Source organism: Zonotrichia albicollis, chromosome 9, assembly GCF_047830755.1.
Source record: "Zonotrichia albicollis isolate bZonAlb1 chromosome 9, bZonAlb1.hap1, whole genome shotgun sequence".
Classification (NCBI taxonomy): Eukaryota; Metazoa; Chordata; class Aves; order Passeriformes; family Passerellidae; genus Zonotrichia; species Zonotrichia albicollis.
The window spans coordinates 41022024-41044572 of record NC_133827.1 but is presented as its reverse complement, the minus strand read 5'-3'; the positions used below and the strand labels follow the sequence as shown (position 1 = coordinate 41044572).

Genomic DNA, 22549 nt, shown 5'->3' with positions numbered 1-22549 from the left:
ATTTTATTTGATTTTTTCCCCTCATGTTTTTATTAATTTCAAAGCATTTCCAAGTTATTTTTATCACTGTGTGTTAGGCTTGGGTTTGGTCAGATGTGTTTGAGACCTGCAATCAGTTTCTGTTTTAATTCCATTTTGATTAAATATTATTTCTTCCTCTTCATTTGTGGCCAAGGAACTTGAGGAATTCCCCCTCAAGCTTGACTTCAGCTCTCCCTTTTAAAATTTTATAAATTTGTCTTGCAACACAGCCCAGCATGGAAGTTGTTGGAAGATACAACTTCCTTCCTGACTGGGCTGTGTGGAATGAGCATCTTGGAGAGACCAAGGGACTTCCAAAGGTTTTCCTTAAAGCTACATTGAGTTGAGATTAAAAAAAAAATTAAAATAAATTAATTGTGGAAGAAAGCCTGAAACTCAAACCTCTTCTGGCCAAAAAGCTGAGGTAGGTGAGGAGAGGAAATGTTCTCAGATCAAGTGGATTTGCTCTGTTCAGGAATAGGGAAATTCTTGTTTTGTGTATGAATGAAATGCTGGGCCTCTGTGACATATCTGAGATATTTTGAGAATATTCTGAGAATATTCAGCCTGGGCTGGGTGGAAGGAGGGATAGGAATTAAACCAAAGTCACCAACTCAACCCAGCAGCATTTCCAAGCTGGGTTTTTGTCCCTCCGCACAGGGATGTCTAAAACCCCACGAGGTTCCAGGCTGCTAAAATGGGACCAGAGCTGGAATTCCAGCCAGGTGGGAATTTGTGAGGCTGAACTTGACTCCCCAAATGGCTGCACTCCTCTTCAGGGATGTTGGAAATGTTTTTTGAGTCTTTGGCTGTAAAAGCTGTGCCCAGGGGTTGCTGGGTGTCCTGGTGCTTCCCTGAGCTGTGAGGATCAGTTGGTTGTTGGTTTATTGTTGTTTTTCAATCAGTTGTTTGTTTTTCAGCAGTGTGGGTGCATCCTGCTGCTGGCTAGAGAGGAGGGGAGCACATCCCAAACTTTTCCTGTTTTCTTTTTTTTTTACTTTATTATTCTTCCTTCTTTCTGACCTTCTGTTTGAAATCTGTCACTTCATCTTAATTCCTATTCTAAGTGCAACATCTTGTGCTCTTTCAAAGTCCTTCAAAATTGTGTGAATTTTAAGTTAATTTTTATTTCAATTAATTTTATTTTAAACTATGGGGCAGCAGGGCATCAAAACCAGCTGTATCCTATTCCTTCATGGATAGAGGCATTTAGGCTTTGGGTTTGTTGAAGTATTTTTTTAATTATAAAAACATCTTTGTGTTTAGAAGCTTTGAAGAACTTGTGAAGTGCAAAGAACAAAAATGAAACTGTAACTTGTGGTGTTTGGATTTTCCATAAAAGAAAGCCTGAATAGAAAGGAACATTTGCATGAGAAGGGTGGGGAAGAAGTTGTCTGACTTCTAGTGATGGGTTAGAAAAACAATCAAAAATCTGAATTGTGCAGGTAGAATAAGAAGTGATGGGTGAGGTGGGTCCCTGAGTTTGAGGAAAAGGATTTTTAAATTAATAGAATAAATAAAAAATATGTACAGCTCTGTATTGGTTATAGGTTGGATAAGCTGAGCTCAGTTCAGATATTAAATACAAATTTAGCTTTGGTCTCTGAACTCAGATCTGTGTGGATTAAAGAAAGAAGGAAAAAATTGTGAAAAAAGAGTAATTTGTTTCTAAAGTCAAATTGCTTTGTGGAATCCTTGAGGTTGGAAAAAATCTCTAAGATCGTAAATCCCAACCTTTAAGTGTGAATATGCAGTGATAGAATGAGATCTGTGCAAGGGAACCAAGGCTGTGTCTCGTAATGTGAATTTTGAGCAGTGAGCAAAAGCTTGAAGAGTTTTATTCACAGGTCTTAGTGGAGAGTTGGGTGCCAGCAAATAAGTTTAAAATACTTAATAAACTTCTACAAGATTTTCTCCTCTTGGGAAGAATTCATGGCACAGAGTCGTAGAGAAGAATTACAAATAATTAACTCAGATAAATTGGAGGTTGTCTTGTTTCCTAGGCAGAGAGCCTTTAATTGGTAACTTTATTTTTGCTGAATATTTAATGAGCAACTGGCAAATGTTTCCCCAAGCACAATTTTCATGAGCATTTAGTATTTTTTGAGCAGTTTATAATGAATTTAGACAAAGATGGAGCCATTCAAACCCGATGTAGTTTCAGTGTGGTGTGAAGCATTTACCAAAGATTATTGCAGAACTTGTTTAATGTGCATAGAGAGTTTTAAAAAAACCAACCCCAAACTAAACAGGCTTGAGGTTTCCTTGTGGGATTTTTTTTTTTTTTATCACCAGACTGAGGGCCTGAAGGAATAGAGGAAGTGAATGGACACCAATGTATCCAAATATCTCATTTTGCCTAAAAGCAAGTGCCGGCAGATAAATGCCCATAAAGGGATTTCTTTCTTAAGCCCCATGGATTTTTTTTTTTTCTGCAACTTTTTGTGTGAGTTGGAAATGAAAACCATTCATCCAGTGCCCCAAAGAAGGGCCTTATTGAATGGAATAACAGTGTAATGTACCATTGAAGGCAGGATTGAAAGTGATTATCTTGTTAACTCTTGACAGTTACCGCCAGCTTGAAATAGAACTGGCAGGCTTGATTTGCAAATGAATTAGAGCTTTTTCATTTGGTGCCAGGATCATCTTTTTATATTCTGATATGACAGATGCTATGTTCCATGCTTTTGTTTCTCTTCACTCTTCTACTTGCAAATAAAAAACAAAAGATTATGATAGTAATTTTATTTGCATCTTTTCTCTAGGAGTTTATTCTTTGTCTCGAAGTTTTTAATCTTATATTTTTTTCAAGAATTTGTTTAAGACTAGTATTGTTCCCGCAGAATAAAATTTCATTAGGTTAAGTACAGTAGTAATTGGGTGAATGAGGGGGATTTAGAAGCTTTCAGCAAATGGAAAATTGATTGTACTCAAATTGTTTTAGTGCTTAGAACATTTAAATTTTAAACATTTAAATTCCTCCCTGACTTACACTTGCATTTAATACTCCTCAGTACCAGGAGCAGAGGAGAAGCTCACAGAGTTTGAGTATTTCTGCTAATGGCAGCACACGTGTAATTAGTGGCAGGCTCAGTGCTGTGTTTATATTCTGCAGCCATCCCAGCCCAGATGGGGAGGTGTTGGGTATGATAATTATTGTGCTCTGCCTCTATGTTCCTCATTAACCTGTAACACTCTCGACCAGTCCAGAGAGTTTTCCCATCGTTGTGCTTCCCAGGGCTGGAACTTGCTGGGCTTTGTTTAATATTCAGCCCAGCCTTGTGGGCATTTCCAGCGCCGGGCTCGCTGCTCCTTCTGTAATCTGGTTTGTTCTTTGGGGCTAATTAGCAGCACTTCCGACTGCCACTGATGTCCATTATGGAAATGTTTCCCTACACTTTCACCTACAGGATGTGTTTTAATTGAATATCTACTAAATAATATTACAGGGAAGGTAAACCAGGCCAAAGTTGTCTAATTTATTTAAGGCTGGTTAACAGAGACGGTGACATTGCAGAGCCTGATGTTTAATTGCCTGTGTTTGCTGGGAATGCAGACTGGGAGGAACAAGATTTCATTCCTGGTGAAGGGAACAGGAGGAGAAATGCCACCCAGCCAGCCAGAGCCAGGGAAAATCCAGCCAGAACCAGGGGAGAACCAAACAAACCAAAACCAGGGAAGAACCAAACAAACCAAATCCAACCAAAACCAGGGAAGAACCAAACAAACCAAAACCAGGATAGAACCAAGCAAACCAAATCCAACCAAAACCAGGGAAGAACCAACCAAACCAAAACCAGGGGAGAACCAACCAAACCAAATCCAACCAAAACCAGGGAAGAACCAACCAAACCAAAACCAGGATAGAACCAAACAAACCAAAACCAGGGGAGAACCAACCAAACCAAAACCAGGGAAGAACCAACCAAACCAAAACCAAGGAAGAACCAACCAAACCAATTCCAACCAAAACCAGGGGAGAACCAACCTAACCAAAACCAGGGAAGAACCAAGCAAACCAAATCCATCCAAAACCAGGGAAGAGCCAACCAAACCAAATCCATCCAAAACCAGGGGAGAACCAAACAAACCAAAATCAGGGGAGAACCAACCAAACCAAAACCAGCGAAGAGCCAACCAAACCAAATCCAACCAAAACCAGGGAAGAGCCAACCAAACCAAATCCAACCAAAACCAGGGAAGAACCAACCAAACCAAATCCAACCAAAACCAGGGAAGAACCAACCAAACCAAATCCAACCAAAACCAGGGGAGAGCCAACCAAACCAAATCCAACCAAAACCAGGGAAGAGCCAACCAAACCAAATCCAACCAAAACCAGGGAAGAACCAAACAAACCAAATCCAACCAAAACCAGGGGAGAACCAAACAAACCAAATCCATCCAAACTCAGAATCCAGCCAAAACCAGGGAAGAACCAAACAAACCAAAACCAGGGAGAACCAACCAAACCAAATCCATCCAAAACCAGGGAAGAACCAACCAAACCAAATCCAACCAAAACCAGGGAAGAACCAACCAAACCAAATCCAGCCAAACTCAGAATCCAGCCAAAACCAGGGGAGAGCCAGCCCAGCCGAAACCATCCAAAACCAGGGAAAAACCAACCAAACCCCACTCCAAGTAGGAAAACCCCAAGGATTTGCACCTTGTGATGTCCTTGGAATCCCCAGGTTGAGTTGAGGAGTGGCTTTAGGGCTGCCAGAACAGAGGAATCAGCTTTGGTCATTTATGGGGTTTCCATTCCTAGCCTGAAGTGTCCCTGAAACAAAACCAGGAGATTTTGGGTGGTTGTTTTATCTCCTGTGATTTATGGGGTTTTCACATCTGACTGAAGCCTCTGTAAAGCAAAACCAGGAGATTTTGGGTGGTTATTTTGTCTCTTGTTTACCCAAGAAACACATGCAAAGAAGTGCAATATTTTTGTAGGGTCTGTTTGAAATTACTGCTTTTATCAGCACTGTGTTTTGGAGTTCTCCCTCTCTGTTTAGTTTCAGTGTTGATATTGCATAAAATCTCGGATTTTACTCTCTGAGCCAGGGTTATTATATATTTCCCCTGCTGAATATTTGATAAGGTCTCTTGGGTACTGATTTTCCTTCTTTCTAGGATAACATATTATGGAAATTGTTTCACCTTGTGTCCTGTTTAAAGTCCTGGTTTTAGCATGATTCAATTTGGTTTGCATTATATTCCATGGAGTTCCTTGGCAGTTCCAAGTTATTCCAGAGTGTTTGTGTGGGGGCTGATTTGGCTTTTCCTCCTGCTTTAGCTAAGTGACCTTCATAGGATCATCTTGGGGTCTTTGTTGCATTTAAATTTCGTAGTAATTGGTCAAACTTCTCACTGGTTTTTCCTGAGATAAATTATTTGGATAATGGGAGGGATCCACTGGGACCAAGACCACCAAGTTTGGAGTCTTCACACTCCAGAATCAACTCCAGATCATTTGAAGTTGGTGCTTGGTAAGAACAAAACAACATTGCATGCTTCAAAAAAAAATAAAATGGGTGCTTTTCCTATCAGGGTGTGAGATTCCCAAACCATTTGCTCTTCTTGATGAATTTTTTGTGCAGGAAAAATTGGAAAGAGCAGCAAAAAATGTCCAGTTCAGCAATGTCTCATCTTGGGATCTCCTGAGGTAGAAATCAAGTGTGATCACATGGACATATCATTCTTGTCTCAGGAACTCTGCACCTTCCAAAAGCCCCTTTGACCTGAATTTTCCTGTAATGTCCATGTGGGTGTAAATAACCCATAGGATTGTCCTGCAGCCTATGGCTTCTCACCCAAAATCTATGGCAAAGACAATTATTAGTTATTAATTAACTGTGTATTAGTTCTTCAGTTCTTTGGTGGAAGTGCTGTAAATTCACTGGAAAGTACATTATATGTGAGATCTTAGGCTGTTTTATAATACCTAAATGGGGTGTTTTGAGGGTAGTGCACATTTTTCAGCTCCCTTGATTAATGATCAGTTTGATACAGGGAGCATTTTTAGGAACATGAATATGTTCCAGGTTAAAATCACAATTTCAGCAAGTGCTAGGGAATACTTTTAACTTAATTTACTAGCAAAGGAAGTTCACACCACCTCAATTAATTACTGTGGGTTTAAGTTATCCCAAACCTGGCGAAACCTGGAGAATCCCAGAATGGTTGGGGTTGGAAGGGACCTTAAAATTCCTCCAGTTCCACCCCCTGCCATGGGTAGGGATAGAACTTCCTTAATTGAACTCCCAGCTTCTTGCTACAGGTCCCTGATGACCAGGATTCTGATGGAGCTGGAATTCTTTCCCCTGGCATTGCTGAAACGTTTGGATGAACCTGAGTATGATATTTCCTGGGTTTAATGGATGACTTTAAATATATATGCATGTCAAGTGGTGTTTTACTGCAAATCCTTGGCCAAAGTGGGGAAAAATTCCAAACCTTCTCTGGTAGAAAAAAGGAAAACTCAGGAATAAAATCAAACTTGCCTAATGAACCAAAGAAAGGGAGGTGCTGCCCTGGAGATGGTATGAAAAGCAAATATATTGGGAAGTCTGGGCTATAAAATGGAGTAAAATGTAATTAGCTGGTAATGATACCAAATTAATGGTTTCTTTCATGTTGTGAGCATTGGAATGTTGGATGTGCATAAAGCTGCTCCTGGCTTTCATTTGTGGTGTTTAATGGTTTAAAAAGGCTGTGTGGGAGACTGAGCTGTGGCCACAGGTCTGATTTTGCCTAAAACAACAAATGAAATATAGTATTAATATGAGCCTTATTTGTATAAATTATTGTACAAATAATACAATTTAAATATGGGGTTATTTCACATAATTATAAAAATGCAACAAAAATTATATTATCATTTATAGTATGTATTTTAAATATATAATTATTATATGTATTTATATAAATATAAGGGTAATTATGTAATATAATTTATAGTATGTATAACGTAATCTAGAATGGGATGCAGAATATAATTGTGTAAGATCTCTGATATAATCTATGGGCTAACTAAAAGATAAGCCCTGCCACAGCCTGGCTGATTGATGCCCTGCAGCCTCAGGCTGGGAAGAGGTTTTCATTGGAAGTGACAGGAGCCCCAAGGTTTATTTAGGACAAGCTCAGCCTTGTCCTGGTTAGTTTGATAATGTTTTCCTTATGGATGTTCCAGCAGTGCATTTCCTGCGTTAGGGCCTTGTGCTACACCAATATTCCTGTCTGGGCTGCCTCAACTACAAATTGGCTGAACAGCCCGTGACACTTTTTCAATATTATTGCATTAAACCAAGTGGATTTTGATTGATAACCTAATATTCAACTAATGCAAAGCATCAATCATGGCAAGTATATTAATTATTTAATATTGCAGCCTAATTCAGGAATCGATGTGCTGCAGGAGGGGAAGGGAAACTCGCTGTTCCCAGAAGGTTTGAGACAGGGCGTGATTAAAAACCAGCCCCACCAAGCCCTGCTCTGCTCCCGTGTGTTGGTTCGATACAAATCTTTATTCATTTGCCAATAATCTCCTCACATTTTCCACTTCAGGACCTTTTTTATCAGTTTTGAGGCCTGGAATTGAATTAGGGCTGCTTTCAGCACAGGCTGAGGGAGGTGCTCAGATATTGATGGCAGGGATGGGGCTGGCCTGGAGCTCCTCCAGCCCTGCCCTGCGTCCTCTCCCAAAGCAGCTCCACCTCCAAGGGCCAGCTGGAGCCTCCAGGAGGGATCAGGGAATCATGGAATGCTCTGGGTGGGAAGGGAGATGAGTCCTATCCCATCCCACCCCTGCCATGGCCATTCCATGGTGGATCCATCCCGTCCATCCCATGGTGGATCCATCCCATGGTGGATCCATCCCGTCCATCCCATGGTGGATCCATCCCATGGTGGATCCATCCCGTCCATCCCATGGTGGATCCATCCCATGGTGGATCCATCCCATGGTGGATCCATCCCGTCCATCCCATGGGAGATCCATCCCATGGGAGATCCATCCCGTCCATCCCATGGGAGATCCATCCCATGGGAGATCCATCCCGTCCATCCCATGGGAGATCCATGCCATGGGAGATCCATCCTGTCCATCCCATGGGAGATCCATCCCGTCCATCCCATGGGAGATCCATCCCATGGTGGATCCATCCCATCCATCCCATGGGAGATCCATCCCATCCATCCCATGGTGGATCCATCCCGTCCATCCCATGGGAGATCCATCCCGTCCATCCCATGGGAGATCCATCCCATCCCGTCCATCCCATGGGAGATCCATCCCATCCCGTCCATCCCATGGTGGATCCATCCCGTCCATGCCATGGGAGATCCATCCCGCCCATCCCATGGGAGATCCATCCCATCCCGCCCATCCCATGGTGGATCCATCCTGTCCATCCCATGGGAGATCCGTCCCATCCATCCCATGGCAGATCCATCCCGTCCATCCCACCCCAGCCATGGCAGGGACACCTCCCACTGTCCCAAGTGCTCCAACCCCAATGTCCAGCTTGGTCTTGGACATTCCATGGATCCAGGGGCAGCCCCAGCTGCTCTGGGAATCCCATCCCAGCCAGGAATTCCCAATCTCCCACCCATCCCTGCCCTCTGGCACTGGGAGCCATTCCCTGGGTGCTGTCCCTCCATCCCTGTCTCCAGTCCCTCTGCAGCTCTCCTGGAGCCCCTGCAGGCTCTGAGCTCTCCCTGGATCTTCCTCCTGTCTCCAAAATTGGGATAAATCCTATAGGGCTGAGAAATTAAGTTCTTCTTTCAAAGTCAAATTGCCAAAGTACTTTTTTTTTTTTTCCCCTCTCACTTCGTTAATGACATTTAAACAGAAAAAAAACCAAAAACCTGCATACCAGATTCTGAAAAAGCTTTAGGAAATGATAAACAATTAGCAATTTTAGTACTAGTAATCAGTAATAGCGTAGTGTTAGCTGGTTCCCTGCAGCCCTCACGGGCTGGTTTCTCTGTTTCTGTGGGAGTGACCCACCTTCCAGGAGGAGATGTTGGAATTAGGTAGAACTTGATGGAGCTGATGGAAGCAGGAACCATCTCCTTGTCTGGTGGGTTGGCATTTGGGGAATTTTTAATTTGTTTTCCATTGGATTTCGTGGTTTTTTTTCCATAGCAGGATATGTTAAAGATAAATTTTCCTTCTGAATTTTTGCTTTTCAGAGTTTTTACTTGGATACTTTGTTTCTTTTTTATTGCAGCTGCCTTTATGTAGAATTCTTCCCATTTTCCCTCTGTACATTTGTACTTTTTGCAGCTTTCAGGGATTGGATGCCCAGCTCCAGCATGGCTGCCATAAGCCAAGGAATTAATGACAATTCCTTCTCTCCATCCCCTTGGAAAGGGGCAGGGAATTTCATTGTGGGAGTGGTGGCAGGGCAGAACCAGGAGGCCCCAAACGTGGATTTGATAAACAGCCCCATGCCCTGATTCTTTCCAGTGTAAATAGTGGGATAATTAGATTAAAAATGTTAATTTAAATGTGTATCCTGTGACATTGCCACAGTTTGTACAATTTCAGGGCAGGTACTGTCTGAGGGTTGAATTCTGTCATTGAGCATTAGGATAATCCATATTTTTTAGGTGTTACAGGTAAATATATGTATTAAAATTAAAAATGGGACACACTGGAGAAATTACCCAGCTTTGCCATTTCAGAGTTAAACAGAAATGGTTGCAGACAAGGGTTTAGCAACTATTTAGAACTTTTGTTCTTCTCTTACAGGGACTCTGCAAACATCAAAGCTGGATTAGAACATCTGGTAAGTTTTAATTTTCTCTTGAACATTTGCATCATCTTTGATATCTGCATTCCAAATGAACACTTTTGAATGAGCTTTGAATACCTTGAATTGAGAAAGTCAACCATTTCCCAGAGGGTCAGGCTACAGTTATTATGTGAAGGCACTCACATTTTCATTTATCTCCCCATTTCAAGGGAATTTTAATTTTTTTAAATTACTTTTTTTTGATGTCGAGATGAAATAAACTGGACTACAATCCTTGGATTGATGATTGCCTTAATTATAAACAAAAATTGTTTGGTGTTGGATTTTTGGCATATCCTGATCTGAAAACAACAAACTTGTGATTAAAAAAAAAGTAAAAAAAAAAAAAAAAAGAGCCAGGGACACAATCAAATATTGCATGCATAAATATGGTGTGTTTGAGTCATTTGGAGGCTTTGAAAGAAGTGCACAGCTTTGTGCTTTCTCTTGTCTTTGCTTTATGAATAATGGATCGACTTAAATTCCATTCAGGGCTGCAGTAGGAAATAATAATTGAGGTGCAAAATATTTCTGGTTTAAGTAAACACATTAAACCCACAAGTGATGGCAAGCCAGGCTTAGCATTAAAAACTCATCAGTTGATCAAAACTGGGAAAAATAAAATCTTGTCACAAGTCAGAAGCAGTTGAGCCTTACATGTTGGTACCAGCAGTCAGTGGAACATTAAATAGTTGATGTAAAGTGATTATTAAATCCCATTAAATGAAAATATTCACTATTAATGGCACATCCATCCTGAGAAGGGTTTCATGGAATATCTAAATAATCCCTGCTGTTCCACAGTGCTGTGAAAAACGTGGTGTGTCTCTTTGGACAGAGCTGTTTTCCTCTGCTTGCTTCCCATTGCGGGAATCACCTGGGAAGGATCTGGAGGAGCTTGGGCACCAGGATCTCCTTGGAGGGCCAGAGGGTGGAGAGGATGGAGATCCTGGTGGGATGGAAAGGATGGAGATTGTGATAGGATGGAGATCCTGGTGGGATGGAAAGGATGGAGATTGTGATAGGATGGAGGTCATGGTGGGATGGAAAGGGTGGAGATTGTGATGGGATGGAGGTCATGGTGGGATGGAGATCCTGGTAGGATGGAAAGGATGAAGATCTTGGTGGAATGGAGAGGATGGAGATCCTGGTGGGATGGAAAGGATGGAGTTCCTGGTAGGATGGAGGTCATGGTGGGATGGAAAGGATGGAGATTTTGATGGGATGGAGATCCTGGTGGGATGGAAAGGGTGGATGGAGATTGTGATGGGATGGAGATCTTGGTGGGATGGAAAGGATGGAGATTGTGGTGGGATGGAGATCCTGGTAGGACGAAGATCTTGATGGGATGGAAAGGATGAAGATCTTGGTGGAATGGAGAGGATGGAGATCCTGGTGGGATGGAAAGGATGGAGATTTTGATGGGATGGAGGTCATGGTGGGATGGAAAGGATGGAGATCCTGGTGGGATGGAGATTGTGATGGGATGTAGATCCTGGTGGGATGGAAAGGGTGGAGATTGTGATGGGATGGAGGTTATGGTGGGATAGAAAGGATGGAGATCCTGGTAGGATGGAGATCCTGGTAGGATGGAGATCCTGGTGGGATGGAGATCCTGGTGGGATGGAAAGGATGGACATTGTGATGGGAGAGAGGTCGTGGTGGGACGGAAAGGATGGAGGTCATGGTGGAGTGGAGAGGATGGAGATCACAGTGGGATGGAAATGATGGAGATCCTGCTGGGATTGAGGTCCTGAAGCTCCTCCTTTCTAAAGATGCCCTGTGAAATGTGTTGGGAATCACCAAATGCAATAAAGAACAGAGTCCTCGGAGCAGTTGGAAAATCCACCTTGTTTGCTGCTGCCAGGGGTGTCTCACCTGCAGGCTGAATCCCTGAAAGGTCTTTATCTTGATTTGGTAATCTGTTACTGGATCCCTTCCCAAAAAAGGGTGTTTTACAATTTGGGATTTACAAGAGTCAGGACTGACAGGACAAAGGGAATGGCTTCAAACTGGAAGGAGTAGGGTTGGATGGAATACTGGGCAGGAATTGTTCCCTGTGAGGGTGGGCAGCCCTGGCACAGGTGCCCAGATTTGCTGTGGCTGCCCCTGCATCCCTGGCAGTGCCCAAGGCCAGGTTGGACACTGGGGACAGTGGGAGGTGTCCCTGCCATGGCAGGGGTGGCACTGGATGGCATTTAAGATCCATGTCTTTCTTTAATCTGATCAACCAAAAAATCCCCAGACTCCAGCCAAGAACCCTTCTCCTTTATTTGGTGTTAATACTTGATGAAGCATTTATTTGAATTAAATGTCAGTATTTATTTCCTGGCTGTCCCTGGGTTTTCCATGGAGCCTGGTTGCAGGGCTGGCCCCTCACTGCTCGTGGCTCTCTGGGTTTGTCACCTGTGGTGTCACAGCTCGGTGGCCCTCGGGTGGCCACCAGACAGCCACGTCTGGCAGAGTCCTTGCCTTCCTAACGAGCTGTAAACCAAGCAGCCAATTATTTGTGTTCACAAACAATTAATTAACGCTCTTAATAGGAGTAATTATGTTTATCTTGCTGTCCTGGCAAAATTCCATGCTGGTCAATTATGCTCTGCAGGCTTGAATTGTCTCTTCTGTCTCTCTTGAATTGTGCCTGTCTGTTCCATTCTGAGAGGAAGGGAGGGAAGGTGGGGGTGGAGAGGTTTTCCTCCTGTGGCCAAAGTGACATTTGTGCCCAGGGACATTCCAGATTTCCCTTTGGATAGGCTGGAGAGCCGCTGAGTGTCCAGCTGGATGCACCAGCTTGGAAGGTGCTCTTTGAGGAGCAGTGCTGGCTCTGGCTGTGTCCCACACTGAGAGGGGACCCTGGTGCCAGTGGCTGATGGACCCTTGGCTGTGCCAGGGTGGGCATCCCAAACATTCCCTGGCTCAGCAGCAGCCTGGCCCTCGGGAATTGTTGCAGCTCCTTGAGGAGCTCTGGGCCAGGTGATCCCACTGCAGAGATCAATGGCTCATGAATATCCATGGAAAAGCAGCTTGGTTGGCTCTGCCTGCCTGCAGGGCTGAAACCCGGGCTGCTCCTGCAGAGGGGCCCCGTGGATCCCAGGGTTTGGGGAGAGCTCAGGGTTTGGGGGGAGCTCTGTGCAGTGAGTGTTGTTAAACTGTGTGCACACACCGCTCTGTTTGTTCTGGGGTTTTGCTGCTGGTGGCTGCAGATGTGAATCAAACAGCGGCGCGATCAAACCATCAGAGGCAGAGCATTTCATGGCAGAGTATTCAAAGGCTTGCAGCAGTTTGTTGTTCCAACAGTGACAAATTTTGTGGGAACTTTGTAAGAGAGGCGAGTTTTAGCCTGTCACTTCCCATTACCAGCGGGCTCTGGAACCAGAGCCTCTCCACATAAAACAACACTTTAATGTCTCTGTGTCTTTATTAAAAACTAAACTTTGATCACTCTCACTCACCACCGAGGCTGAGGTGCCTCCCCTGCCCTTGGCTGTGGTGGGGACCCCATGACCCTCCATCCCTGTGACCTTTGTGCCTTTATTTTGCTTTCCCGTTGTCACCCCGCTCATATTTCCCCCATCAATTCGTTTGGCCGCCGTAAATTCGGAAAGGCCGACGGGAGCATCCCCGATTCCCGCTCTGCAGCTGAGGAGAGCAGTGATCAGCTGAAGTAAATAAGGCTGTAAAATATAAAGAGTGTGATTTTCCCTGGCATCTGCATAAAACCCCCGGCACGTGCGGGTGTTGTTTCCAATCGCGCCGGCGGTTTGTTCGCAATTCCCGTAATTTGATCGCGGCTGATGAAAAGCTGACAAGATTTCCACAGCGCCCCATTAGATGAAAGCAGCATGAAACCAGAGGTTAATCTGCAAACAGATTTTCCTGCTTATTACTCTAATGATTCCATCAGATTTGATGTAGCAGGCTGCGAGGCGTCTCTCGGCAGCAACAGTGTGCTGGGGTTTGATCTTGGTGCTCATTAAATGATGGAGTAATTTGGGTGACCTCTGCCCAGGTGCACATCTCCTCATAATTGCACGGCATTCTGACGGGGAAATTACCGGCGAGAACCCCGAGTATTCATCCCGCTTTCCGAGTGGAAAAACTAACAAAAGAAATATTGCATTAATTTTCAAATGATGATATTACATTTAGTGCCTGGGCCCCATATATCAAAATCTGAGAACTGCTCAGTTACTCGCTGCTCTTAATCTTAATGGTATCTGTGGATGTCAAGGGCATGGAGGAAATTAAATCGGAAAGTGCAGATAGACCTAAGAAGACATTATCTCTTGATGATTGCAGTTTTGATAGGTATTTCAGTGAATTTCATTTTCGCAGAATGGTGGAAGATGAGTTAGCCACCAGATTTTCTCATTTTTCTTCCCCGTGATTTATGTGAGTTGAGTATAAAACTTTTTATGGGAGTGCAGTTACGGCGGATGAGAGGTAAATTAATGCACTGGGTTTCCATCTCGGCCCCGCGCGCGATTGTCAGAGCTGTACATACGTAATGGGGCCCATCATTATTCAGGGTTGTTTACATTCAAAATATGTAATGAAATCTGTTCAGAATAATGAGGGAAATAAAAGTTTAGAAAATTGTAAAGGTCATGAAGTTTGAGAAATGATGCAATGCTCCCAAAATAACATTTAGGCAATATAAATTACATTATTATGCACCAACTCTGCCTTATAGAGACATGAAGATAAAGTGCTTTCGACGAGTAAAATGCTGTTAGTGCTCTCTGAAGTATGAGAATGTGTAAAATGTTTCTGATTTCATATGCTGGTTTTGTGCATATTGTGGAAAAATATATAAAGGAACTTTATGGAGGGCAGTGGCTGCTTCTCTCTCCCCAAGTTTAAGTGCCTTTCCTGGGAGGGTTTTCTCCAGCAAACAAACACTTTGGCAGAAGTGTAATTGATTTTTAATTTAATTATTGAGGCCACCAGCGAATTCATCTTTTTAGGGGGTTCTTGCCTCCTCTTCTTTTGGGGATTTTACATTTTGCTCTGAATATTTTTTATTGCAGATGCTGAAGAGGGATCTTTGCACAATACTGAGATGAAGCATAAATTTGCCCAACTATCTGTGATCTGCACCTAAAATACAAATCTCTGCACCCTGGTTTTATGCAGGTGCTCCTCAGAATAATTATGTTTTGCCCTGCACATTTTATATTGTACTTATTTGTCAGAAGAAGCAGCCAAAAGCATGAAACACAAGTCATTTCTGGAAAAGTTAAACCTGCAGATCTGTGCCAGCCCAAAAAACAGTGCAGTGGGGCTGAGTTGATCACTGAATCCGAGAGCAAAGAGAAAATGCACTTTTATTCAAAGTATATAATCTTGATTAAGTTGAGGTTAATTCCTGTGTAATTAGGTGAGATTTGGGGTAGATTGTCAGATTATTTTGAAACTTAATGCTGATTTAGAACCCACTGGATCCTTGTGATATTTGAAATTATTTTCATTTTCAAAATGTTTTTTTTCTATTATTTTTCAATTGCTGCATTTTAATGCAACGGTTCCAAAGGGGACGGGATTCCCTTTTTCTGAAAAATTCTGATTTCTTTAGAGAAAATTCCTCTCTTAGTGGAACAAGTAAAGCAGTAATTCAAGTATTAACTGTTCCTTTTGTTAATTAATCCCTGTTACCTGTTGGTTGTGCTCCTGCTTTTCCAGCCAGTCCAGTCTTGGCTGGAGCTGTTTCCTAAGCAGTTTATGATGTGTTAATTAAAAATTTTCATTTCAGAACCTGCATATTTATCTGCTGCTATTTTTATGTTTTTGTTGCAACATAATGCAGCAAAAATTGAAACAGTGATGAAAGATAAAAATCCGTATTTAAGAGTTAAATATTAATAATTTTATAATTTTTGTAAGCTGTGGGGATCGTTCTACCTTTAATTTTAAAAGGTTTAATTAGGAAATAGATTAATTTATGGAATAATGACTGGATGATGTTGATGCAGAAATCTCTGTTCTGTCAGCTCTTTATCAGAATGTTGAATTTTTTGGTGGTTGTGGCTGCATTTCCATGCAAATGTAAATCTAAGGGAAGATATTCCAGGCTGCAAGGAGATAAATAAGGGGAGGTAATTTTTTAGCCTTTAGTGCAATATTATCCATATTTCCTCTCTTATTGAAGAACCCACACAGAGTTTTATGGCTGTGTAAGTTTAACACTTCCAGGAATTTTTCCTTTTTAAAAGGACCTGGATTTACCGATTAATTTTCTAAAATCTTATTTACAGCTCTCCCTCTTTCTGCTGAGTGTTTAATCCATTTTGCTGTATCCACTCCCAGTAGGAAGGCCTTTTTCCTTGCTTTTTCTCAGGAATATTCACTGAAATGAGTGCATTGTTGTTTTCTGCTCCTTTTAAAGGTGCCTTTGCTGCAAAAACTGCTTTAAACCCCAAAAATCCATCGGTGTGCCTGAGCCACCCGGGCTGGGTGCCACAGCCATTCCCTCCTGCCTTTGATTTGCTTCCAGCAATCCATTGTTGCTTTATTCCTCACATTTTGGGTTGGTTTCAGAGGAAACAAGATGGGATTTTCCACCCACCTGGTGTTGCAGGGTTCTCTGGAGATCCGGGGTTAAACCCAGCTCGCTCTGGGAAGTGGCTCCTGCTGAATGGAGTGAAATGGAAAATCCACAGTTAAAGTTTACAAATCCACAATTAAAGTTTACAAATCCGTAATTAAAATTAACAAATCCACAGTTAAAGTTAACAAATCCACAATTAAAGTTAACAAATCCACAATTAAAGTTAACAAATCCATAATTAAAGTTAACAAATCCACAGTTAAAGTTAACAAATCCACAATTAAAGTTAACAAATCCACAATTAAAATTAACAAATCCAAATGTTTTAGTGGCCATGTCTGTCCAGGGTGAGAGGAAGGAGAGGATTTGGGGAATCCTCAGCTATCAGGTCAGAGTGCTGCTGATGTTTGGGGACATTTTTTCTGGTTTTGTCCCTCTGGTTCCAGATTTGAGTGAAAATTCCCTCAGATGGAAAACTGATGGAGTCTGAATATCCTGTGGTGTTTTAGCAGGAAATTTGGACATTCCTTTCAGAGCTGGGATTTTACAGTTCTGCCTCATTTAGTTCCTCAGTGGGCTCTGAATTTCAGGATTGGGCATGGTCATTGTTGGCTCCCAGTTTTGGTAAATTGGCAATCTTGGAGAAGGAGAGCTCTGGGAGAGTTTTGTGTCCTTTCTGTCAATGTTCCCATGGTTTTCCTGGCTCTGGCTGGAGGAGCCCCATTCCACACCCAGGATTTCCCTTCATGTGCTGTTGGTGTCCAGGTAAGATGGACTCTTCCCTTCATCACTGCTCATGTTTTTGGTGGCCTTTACATAAATTAAAATGTCAGCTTTTCTGCCCGTTGTTTTGGTTAATGATTTCCCTTTCCCAATTAGTTCATGCCTGATGCTGGATTCTTTATTTCTGTTGAAATACAAAGAGCGTCTGTGAATTCCATTGACAAAAATTGCCATTATTCCATGTTTTACATGATTTTTCTCCACTTACAGTTAATTTTGATAAATTTAAGATTATTTTTTTGGGAGCAGGTTGATCTGTATCCAGCCCAGACACTCCTACCATAGCCTATTCCTGAGTAGTGTTGCTGATTAATTGTATCAGAGGAAAAACTCAGGCATAAATATAATTTTACCGTCCAATCTTTTCAACAGATTTATGTCTGAAAATGCAGGGGTTTAATTCAAATAGTGCCAGATGTGCTTATTATATTTCTGTGCTATTAATTCAGATTAGGGATTCTTCTGTGGGATTTTATTTTTATGTTTTTAATGTGAAAACCATTCTTTTATCAATCTGGAATTTGCCACCCTCAAAGACTTAAATAAGGAAAAGATGACAATTGCAAATTCCCAATCTCCTTTGGTTTTATTTTTATTTTAGTATTTTATTCTCTTATGAAGAGAGATTATTTTATTCTCTTATGTCTTCTTATACAAATAAGTATTTTCAGTTTCTTTGGTAATTATTTTTTTTAATCACCCAAAGAGGAGTAAATGGCAGGAAAGGAATGCAGCATTCCTATGATAAACCTGTCCCACAATATTTTCCATAATTTGATCAAAATCTGTTTAAAAGCTGGCTGGGTTTAGGCTCCTTTGTTGCTCTCTCCTGTTGGGATTTTCTGGAAATGGGATGGATAATATTGCAGGTGGAGGCAGGCCCTGACTTACAGAATAAATTCAAATATAATTTTAGCTGTAACCCTTCTGTTTGATTTCTTCCTTGGCTCTTCCCCTCACTGGCACTTGGGGTCTCTTTCTGCTGCCCACAGCCCCAAACTGGGGATTTCTCTGCAGTCCAACATGGAATTCTGGTTTCAGACACAGATTTTCCTGGCAGTGCTGAGGGCTGGATTTGTCTTTATCAAATATAAAGAGAAAAGATTTGTGTAAAACCCCCTCAAAACTGATCACCATCACCAGGAGTTTGTTGGGCTTTTATCCAGATGGTTTGAGACAGAAAATCCTGCAGGTGAATTCCACCCCAGCAGTGTCAGGGATGAGCAGGAGGAGTGCACATCTCAGCCATTTTCCATATGAAATTCCATCATGAAATTCCATAATGATAAAAATTCAGAAAGGCAGCATTGCAGCTCAAAATGCTGCAGCCCCATGACCTGCTGGAATCCTGGATAAAAGCTTTCCAAGACCCACAGGCTCTGCTCCACTCAATTCCCAGTGGCTCCAGCAGAAACTTGGACTCTCTTTATGAACTTCATGTTTCTCAGATTTTTTTCCAGTGTTCTCAAGTTTTCACTTTAATATTGTTTCCTCTGTCAAGAACATTTGCTAGTCATCCCAAATAGCAGGAATAATTTTAAAAATACATTCTAAAGCTGAATTAAAGTGTTTGTTCCAATCTATTAATTAATTGAGAAGCTATGTCTCCCTTGGAATGGAGTATTTGGGAAGCCAACCATGGCTCTCCCAAATATTCCTGGCACTTGTTTCCTGGATCTGCGAGTGACAACCAAATTATGTGGGGATTTTTACACAAAACCCACCACACTTCAAGTTGTGAGTCTGTTTTAGTGTAGTTTTATTAAAATAACTATTTATGGCAGGAATAGTGATGGAATGCAGCGGGTGAACTGCAAAGAAATACAAGTTAAGGGTTGTGCTGCACTTTTATAAATCAGCTGCCATTAAACATTGAATGATCTAATCCAATTTTTGCTGGAAATATTAAAAGCTGTTATTAATCACAGGGGTGTTGATGGTGTCCTGTGGAATCCCCTCCTTTTCTGAGCTGGGATTCCAGTGTCTCACAGACACTTTGGGCACGTGTAAAATTCATTGCTGGGGATGACCTCGGGTCATTTCACAGTGCGCTTGTTAAGGAATTTTAGGGAATTCCTCTCCTGCTTTTACAGTTAGTGGGCTCCTTCACCAGCTGGCACTAGAAATACTTTTATTTTTCCTTTCACTCTCTTTGAATTCTTTTCCTGCTTAAGACCATAGGAAAAGTACAAGGGTTTATTTTGCTCAACATCACTCTTGGTAATGCTTCCTCCACCAGTCATTTCACCATTTTGAAGTTTCCTGAGGCTCTTGCTGAATTTTTTCACTTAATGGTCCCCAAATCAATACTGACCTGGAGTAGCTGCTTGTTCTCACACATTGCTCCTGGCTTGTTTGAGGCTCTAATTGTGGTTTTCAGCTGAAATCCCCTCTGTCCTTTTTTCTCCGAGTGCCGGCCCCATCCGCCAGTTGGAGAGATGTTTTCTGGGGCCAAGGCAGTCACCTTTATTCAGAATCCTGCTTTCACTCCTTGGTTAGGGCTTATTGATTGCTGAGGAGGTGGCTGTGCCGAGTTCTCCCCTGGAGTAATTGGCACCTGGGGCCAGGGCAAAGGGGAAGATGCCTCAGAGCAGCTGCCTGGGCTGCTCCCAGTGGGAAACTGCTGAGTAAAGGAAGGGTCTGAGTCTTCCCTCCCTTACACCAGCCAGGCACATCCATAACTCCATGGGAGGAGTGGCAAATGGTGTTTGGAGCTCCTCAGAGCAGCAGGATCAGTTGTGGGACTCCGTGTTTAGTGATGGGAGTGAATCTGTGCAGCTGCTGCTGCTCCTCTGGAGCCTCCTTGGGGTTTGCTCTTTCGTGGGGTTCTTGTGGCTGTGGTGGTGCTGGACACAAATATCCTAAAGCTGCTGGTGGAACCTTTTCTCCAGTCAGTGGTGCTGGACACAAATATGCTAAAGCTGCTGGTGGAACCTCTTTCCAGTCAGTGGTGATGGACAAATATCCTAAAGCTGCACATGGAATGTCTTTCTCCAGTCAGTGCTGGACACAAATATCCTAAAGCTGCTGGTGGAACCTCTTTCTCCAGTCAGTGGTGCTGGACACAAATATCCTAAAGCTGCTGGTGGAACCTTTTCTCCAGTCAGTGGTGCTGGACAAATATCCTAAAGCTGCAGGTGGAACCTCTTTTCCAGTCAGTGGTGGACACAAATATCCTAAAGCTGCTGGTGGAACCTTTTCTCCAGTCACTGGTGTTGGACACAAATATCCTAAAGCTGCAGGTGGAACCTTTTCTCCAGTCAATGCTGGACACAAATATCCTAAAGCTGCAGGTGGAACCTTTTCTCCAGTCAGTGGTGGACACAAATATCCTAAAGCTGCTGGTGGAACCTTTTCTCCAGTCAGTGGTGCTGGACACAAATATCCTAAAGCTCTGCAGGTGGAACATCTTCTCCAGTCAGTGGTGCTGGACACAAATATCCTAAAGCTGCTGGTGGAACCTCTTTCTCCAGTCAGTGGTGCTGGACACAAATATCCTAAAGCTGCTGGTGGAACCTTTTCTCCAGTCAGTGCTGGACACAAATATCCTAAAGCTGCTGGTGGAACCTTTTCTCCAGTCAGTGCTGGACACAAATATCCTAAAGCTCTGCAGGTGGAACCTTTTCTCCAGTCAGTGGTGCTGGACACAAATATCCTAAAGCTGCTGGTGGAACCTTTTTCTCCAGTCAGTGGTGCTGGACACAAATATCCTAAAGCTGCAGGTGGAACCTTTTCTCCAGTCAGTGCTGGACACAAATATCCTAAAGCTGCTGGTGGAACCTTTTCTCCAGTCAGTGGTGCTGGACACAAATATCCTAAAGCTGCTGGTGGAACCTTTTCTCCAGTCAGTGGTGCTGGACAAATATCCTAAAGCTGCAGGTGGAACCTCTTTTCCAGTCAGTGGTGGACACAAATATCCTAAAGCTGCTGGTGGAACCTTTTCTCCAGTCACTGGTGTTGGACACAAATATCCTAAAGCTGCTGGTGGAACCTTTTCTCCAGTCAGTGCTGGACACAAATATCCTAAAGCTGCAGGTGGAACCTTTTCTCCAGTCAGTGCTGGACACAAATATCCTAAAGCTCTGCTGGTGGAACCTCTTTCTCCAGTCAGTGGTGCTGGACACAAATATCCTAAAGCTGCTGGTGGAACCTCTTTCTCCTGTCCATGGTGCTGGACACAAATATCCTAAAGCTCTGCAGGTGGAACCTTTTCTCCAGTCAGTGCTGGACACAAATATCCTAAAGCTGCTGGTGGAACCTCTTTCTCCTGTCCATGGTGCTGGACACAAATATCCTAAAGCTCTGCAGGTGGAACCTTTTCTCCAGTCAGTGCTGGACACAAATATCCTAAAGCTGCTGGTGGAACCTCTTCTCCAGTCAGTGCTGGACACAAATATCCTAAAGCTGCAGGTGGAACCTCTTTCTCCAGTCAGTGGTGGACACAAATATCCTAAAGCTGCTGGTGGAACCTTTTCTCCAGTCAGTGGTGCTGGACACAAATATCCTAAAGCTGCGGGTGGAACCTTTTCTCCAGTCAGTGGTGCTGGACACAAATATCCTAAAGCTGCTGGTGGAATGTCTTTCTCCAGTCGGTGGTGCTGGACACAAATATCCTAAAGCTGCAGGTGGAACCACTTTCTCCTGTCAGTGGTGCTGGACACAAATATTCTAAAGCTGCACATGGAACCTCTTTCTCCAGTCAGTGGTGCTGGACACAAATATCCTAAAGCTGCTGGTGGAACATCTTTCTCCAGTCAGTGGTGCTGGACACAAATATCCTAAAGCTGCAGGTGGAACCTCTTTCTCCAGTCAGTGGTGCTGGACACAAATATCCTAAAGCTCTGCTGGTGGAACCTTTTCTCCAGTCAGTGGTGCTGGACAGTGCTGGTTGTGTGGCCACAAGGGATCAAAGACCAAGATCAAGGTGGTTGTGTGGTCAGCAAGAAGGGATCCAAGGATCTGAGAGATCCAGGGATTTTTTTTGGGTAAATATTTGAACTGGATATGCTGTAGGAATATGAAATTGTATTTTGGGATGCCAGAGCCCACCTGATGCATGAGGTGCACAAAGACTTGAGCTGTTCATATGCAGGCATGAGCACAGGTGGTTTTTGACTCCAAATAATTTTCCTTCTCTGTTTGTCCAGCAAAATTTTGCCAAACTCAATTAATCCGGGTGGGATTTTGAAATGGACAGTTGTCATGGAATGGAGAAACCACAAACCCAAGTAAAGCTTCTCTGAAGCTGAAGCTGGGCAAGTTGGTTGTGGATAAAAAGCAGATCTTTCCCTTCCTCTCCCGCCTCTCCTCCCATGACATACCAAAGGTGCCAGAACAGACTGCAATGATTAGTTCATGGCAAGAAGAAGAAATGGGAAGATAATTTATGATAAATTTCAAG

At 42.9% G+C, this 22549-nt stretch overlaps 1 protein-coding gene across 1 annotated transcript in view; it reads left to right on the top strand.

Moving 5' to 3' along the window:
- Window positions 1–22549, top strand: part of RSRC1 (arginine and serine rich coiled-coil 1) — a 106253-nt gene that overhangs the window by 39668 nt on the left and 44036 nt on the right. Inside the window, exon 5 of the mRNA XM_074547538.1 lies at window positions 9776–9812. Within this exon, the coding sequence (XP_074403639.1) occupies window positions 9776–9812 (37 nt within the window). The remainder of the gene's footprint in view (window positions 1–9775; window positions 9813–22549) is intronic.